Raw genomic sequence first — 5985 nt, 5'->3', positions numbered from 1 at the left:
CTTTTCAAGAAGTGTGTGCAGTGAGTGCTATTAACTTCTACGAACAAAAAATTAATTAAAAGATCCAATCAACGATTGATCAAAAATAATCACGTGAATTAAATTTGCATAGACAATAATCAGTTTAATCAAGTGATTTATACAAATTTTCTTAAATAATAACTTAATTTAACTTAAACTTAACTTAAAAACTAATTTAAAACTAATTTTTTACATTGAGGACATCAGCGGAGTCACCAAAAAATCATTCTTAAAATCAGCTACAGCAGCAGTAACACACAAAGCAGTAAGTTTGCCTTTTTAAGTGTCGTAAACTTGTCTACATTTAACAACTGTTTTATTCTGTTAAATTAAAAGAAAAATAAATGATTAAAATGGCTGAAACTAAAAATTATAAATACGGTGAACTGCAGAAAGGTATTTTAAGTAAAATGATAAAGGATCTTACCAATTTTAAAAAGGCTCCAAAAGAGCGTAGGGTAAAATCTTATGCCACAGGTCGTCTCAGTAAATTGGAAGACGATTTATCCACGTCAAAATCCTACCACGAAGCCATCATTGGGGCAGGTATGCTGGAAGATAATTTAAAAACGGAAGAGTTAGAGGTGGTATATGAACAAATAAATGATATATACCTTGAATATCGTGCAGAGTTAGTAGAGGCAATCGAGAAATCTTCGCCAGTTATTGCGGCTTTGTCAGATACGGGTGCTCCGCCCCTTTCTACAGCTGCATCATCATCGCATACGGGGATTCGACTACCTCGAATCGATCTGCCAAAATTCGACGGTTCATATACCACCTGGCGTGCTTTTCAAGATAGGTTCCAGGCTCTCGTCCACAATAATAAGAGCATAGACGACATTGACAAACTGCATTTTTTACAATCATGTCTAATTGGTGACGCAAATCGATTTTTGCAAAATTTGTCAGTGGAGGCAGCGAATTATGATAAGGCTTGGGAGCTTTTGAAGGAAAGGTATGACCATAAGCGCATTCTGGTCCACATCCAAATGCAGAAGCTTTTTGGCCAACCTTCCGTGCCGTGTGAAACTGCTGCTGGTCTTCGGGATCTTCTCTACACAACAAGAGAATGTTGTCTGGCGTTAGAAAACATGGACGTTCCGGTATCTAAGTGGGATACGGTTCTCATTTGGTTCCTTAACCAAAAACTTCCTGGTACGAGCCAAAAACTATGGGAAGAGAGGTTAGGAAATAGAAAGGACTTACCAAATTTCAAAGAATTTACCGATTTTTTGGAAACTCGTTTCCGGACTTTGGAAGTTGTTGGCCAGCAGGAAACTATAGCGTCAGGCAGAAACAAAGATGAGCCACTCGTCAATCCAAGGCCTCGTTTCCAGCCAGCCAAAGCAAAGGTGTTGCATGCTAAACAGGTCGTTAAGCAGCCGGTCAAACCAATTGCGAAGACAGTTCCTGTTGAGCAGTTGTTATGTAAATTGTGCAACCAAACCAAGCACACGCTGAGAAGATGTCAACAATTCCTCAACATGGACGTCATGGGGCGAAAGGAGACAGTACGCAGACTAAAAGTATGCGAAAATTGTCTGTCTTATGGGCACATCGTTCAAGATTGTCTAAGTTTCAGCAGTTGCTTCTTTTGCCAACAAAGGCATCATTCGCTGTTGCACCAACAACAACAATACCAACAACAACCACAACAACAACAATACCAACAACAACAATACCAACAACCACAGCAACAACAGCAACCAACAACGTCGAATACATCTGCTCAGGCGAGGAATAACCGTACAAATACTCTTCAGGCGTCTGTGAACCCTCACGCGCCTGAATTCCAGCCGATGACGGGACAACAACTCCAATCAAACGGATACACTTTAAATTACCACACGTCGCATGGTGATCGTCGACAAACACACCAGGTGCTTCTAGCGACAGCAGTTGTGAAGGCGCGAGCAGCAGATGGGAAGCTACGCCTTCTACGTGCTCTGATCGACACAGGCTCAGAAACGTCCTTCATCACAGAAGCTGCCGCACAACTGCTGAAGTTAGAAAAGCGACGTACCATTGCCGAGGTGTCTGGGTTAGGGTTGGTCAGCAGCGGCATAACGCAACACTCCGTCGAAGTACGTTTTGCGTCCCGACACTCGACGTTTGAGACAGCTGTACAAGCTTTGGTATTCAAGTCGCTGACTGGGCATCTCCCGACCCAACGAGTGACACCCGGCAATTGGGACCACCTCAAAGGTCTTTCCTTGGCAGACCCCCATCTCTGTGAGCCTGCACCAATCGATCTTTTACTCGGAAGTGACGTTTGCGCTCAGATTCTCCTTCCTGAGATAAGGCGTCCAGAGGATGGCATCGGTCCGGTCGCACAAAAAACCGAATTGGGATGGATTGTTTTTGGACAAGTCTTACCAGATTCTCCTCGGCAAGTTCGCAGTTTTGCCCAAATTGCTGACTTGAACTCACAACTTGAGAAATTTTGGGATATTGAAGAAACGCCGTTCCAGCCACATCAGACTGAAGATGACATTGCATGTGACAAACACTTTTCGATGCACACAAAGCGCCTACCTGACGGGCGTTATGAGGTTAAGCTGCCCTTCAAAGGTGAAGGCTGTCCAGCGATGGGGTCCAGTCGACAAAGCGCTTATAGACGATTTCTGCATTTAGAAAAGAAGCTTGAGAGCAATCCGAAGCTTCGTGCAGACTATAACAAATGTTTAAAAGAGTATGAAGAACTCCATCACATGGAGGAAATTGATGTAAATGATGCGGTTTTACAAACCCCATTTCACTACTTTTTGCCCCATCATGCGGTTTTTAAAGAAGCTAGCTCCACTACGAAGCTGAGAGTAGTATTTGATGCAGCAGCGAAAGCTTCGGACGGGAAATCCCTCAACGACCGGCTACTTGTGGGTCCAAAATTGCAGTCGAGCATCATAGATCTCGTTCTAAAATGGCGGACTCACCGAGTTACATTTACGGCCGACATCGAAAAAATGTACAGACAAATTTTGGTTAGTTTCCCAGACCGATACTATCAGCTGATCGTGTGGAGAGAGCAAAAGACGTCACCTGTAAGAATTTACAAAATGAATACAGTTACTTTTGGCACAGCAAGTGCGCCGTATCTTGCCATCAAGATATTGAAAAGAGTAGCGGATGATGAAGAAGCCAATTTTCCGGAAGGGGCGAAGGTTGTCCGTGAGGACATGTATGTCGACGACCTTATAAGTGGAGCAGATTCAATCATAGAGGCACGGACGAAACGTGACGAAGCAAGGAAACTATTGGCATCTGCGGGGCTTAATTTGAGAAAATGGACGAGTAACACAAAAGAACTCATCGAAGACATACCAGTTCAAGATCGAGAGCTCGACTTTGAACTTCCGTTCAATTTGTCGAACCATGTTAAGACTCTCGGCATCAAATGGTTTCCTGTTGACGACTACTTTTCGTACCAAAATCTTCAACCTACAACTGATGCTACCACCAAAAGATCCATGCTGTCGACTATAGCCAAACTTTTCGATCCTCTTGGTTGGATCTCGCCGTGCATCATAACCGCAAAAATCATGATGCAGCGATTGTGGGAGCTCGGTTGTGACTGGGACGAACCGATTCCACCAGCCTTGGAAAAAGATTGGAATGCTTTTCTACGAGAACTTCCAATCATCGAACGACTTCGCATCCCGCGGTGGACCCACATGAGCAAGACCAACAAGGCCATCGAACTGCACGGGTTTTGCGACGCATCGATGAAAGCTTATGGTGCAGCAGTCTACATCCGTGTTCTGGACAGCGATGACAACATCCATGTACATTTGCTTTTGTCAAAGACGAAAGTAGCACCAAGTCAACGAACTATCACTCTTCCACGTCTTGAACTGTGTGGTACTGTTGTCTTAGCCCAGTTGATGCAATACACAAAGGACGTTTTGGCCATTCCCGATGTAAAAATGTATGCTTGGACGGACTCTACAATTGCACTTGCCTGGATACGCGCCACTCCCGCCAAATGGACCACATTTGTTTCCAACCGTGTGTCGGAAATCCAGCGATTAGTGGGGATCGATTGCTGGGGACATGTCGCAACACTTCATAACCCAGCCGATCTGGCGTCCAGGGGTGTGTTTCCATCTGAATTGGAGTCATTAGAAGTTTGGTGGACCGGTCCGGAATACTTACGGCTATATTGGGATTTCGAGGTCCCGCATCAACCCATTGAAATCGACACCGAAGAAGAGAAGCGCACTGTAAACGTACTTACCATACAGGTAGACCACAACGACTGTTTCTTGCAAGCGATTTACAATTGTTCGAGTCTACTCAAAGTTGTACGAGTCATCGCTTACTGTTATCGCTTTACCATCAACTGTCAACCGAAGTTGGGGCCTATTAAAGGTCCACTAAGTCCCAGAGAATTAGAAGCAGCGCTACTGATCGTCGTCAAAACAGCACAAAAGGATATGTTCAAGAACGAGATTCAACAAATTTTAGAAAACAAGATTCCCAAAACCTTACGATCGTTAAACGCATTCATCGATGTTAATGGGATCTTACGTGTAGGGGGACGTTTGGAGAACTCCCTCCTTTCTTATGATGCTCAACATCCGATTTTGTTGCAAAATAACCATCATTTTACAACCTTAGTTGTCAGAGATGCCCACAAGAACACTCTTCATGGGGGCATCCAACAAATGATAATGTACATTCGTCAAAAATACTGGATTGGACAAATAAGAAGAAGTGTCAAGTATCAGCTGCATAGATGTTCTTCTTGCTTCCGGCAAAAGGCATCCGAAATGCAGCAGCTAATGGCAAATTTACCCGCTCCTAGAGTTAGGATGTCTCGACCATTCAGCCATACAGGTGTGGACTACGCCGGACCAATCGAGATAAAATCCTGGAAAGCACGCGGAGCAAAAATCCTAAAAGGGTACTTTGCAGTATTTATCTGTTTAGCCACGAAGGCAATTCATTTGGAAGTGGTATCAGATCTGACAACATCAGCTTTTTTAGCAGCATTCAAACGCTTTACTGCAAGAAGAGGAAGCTGCAAGAAAATATACAGCGATTGCGGAACTAATTTCGTTGGCGCGAATAACGAACTAACCAAGATGTTAAAAGAGGCAAGCCATGACTGGAAGGAAATCGCAAAAACCTTAGCAAATCACGGTACCGATTGGCACTTTATTCCTCCTGCTTCTCCACACTTTGGTGGATTATGGGAAGCAGGTGTGAAATCAGTCAAGTACCATCTTAAAAGAGTAGTCGGAACTGAAAGGTTAACTTTTGAGGAGCTCGCGACGCTTCTAACACAAATAGAAGCGTGTCTGAATTCGAGGCCCCTATGCCCTCTCTCCGACAGTCTTGACGATTTAAACGCGCTCACTCCTGCGCACTTCTTAGTCGGCGAATCGTTATACGCAGTACCTCAAGGCGAAACTAACGAAAACGTAACACACATCGACCGGTGGAAACGTGTCCAAGCGCTGGCGGAAGGATTTTGGCGAAAATGGAACTCCGAATACCTGGCAAGGCTTCAACAGCGCCCAAAATGGATGAAAATTCAAGCAATGCCAAAAATCGGAGATTTAGTTTTGTTAAAAGACGAACGACTTCCACCGACCTACTGGAATCTCGCTAGAATTGAAGGTACTCATGCAGGATCGGACGGACTAGTACGTGTAGTTACCGTCAAGACACAAACTGGACACATTAAACGACCGATCGCGAAAATTTGTCTATTACCGTCAAACGAATCACCAGAACATACAGCCATCGTTTAAATTAAAAGTAATCCATCGAAAAATAAAACCAAAACATTTTCATCAGATACTTCATATTTATAATCATAGCAGATCATTCTCGGATTAAATGAAACGCACAAATTTAAATTTTCAACAATTTATTCTTCATGTACATTAACAAAACCTGCAGAAAATTATAATATAAAACCACATCAAATGAAAATAAAATAAAATAAAACAAAAA

General features: G+C 43.3%; 1 protein-coding gene across 1 annotated transcript; it reads left to right on the top strand.

Annotated features, from left to right (window-relative positions):
- Nucleotides 1–431: 431 nt before the first annotated feature.
- On the top strand, nt 432–5780 carry LOC129945189 (uncharacterized). Its single transcript, XM_056054847.1, has 2 exons — nt 432–1550; nt 1719–5780. The coding sequence occupies exons 1-2, from the start codon at nt 432–434 to the stop codon at nt 5778–5780; spliced, it is 5181 nt and encodes a 1726-aa protein (XP_055910822.1).
- The last annotated feature ends 205 nt before the right edge of the window (nt 5781–5985 follow it).

This window comes from Eupeodes corollae, chromosome 2 (assembly GCF_945859685.1).
Source record: "Eupeodes corollae chromosome 2, idEupCoro1.1, whole genome shotgun sequence".
Taxonomy (NCBI): Eukaryota; Metazoa; Arthropoda; class Insecta; order Diptera; family Syrphidae; genus Eupeodes; species Eupeodes corollae.
This window is presented reverse-complemented; position numbering and strand designations above follow the sequence as displayed.

Excerpts from the sequence above, each read along its gene's own strand:
- LOC129945189 (XM_056054847.1), top strand. The coding sequence starts at position 432 with ATGATAAAGGATCTTACCAATTTTAAAAAGGCTCCAAAAGAGCGTAGG. Across the intron at positions 1,551-1,718 it reads AGACAGTACGCAGACTAAAA|CAACAACAGCAACCAACAAC; the intron begins GTATGCGAAAAT and ends CAACAACCACAG.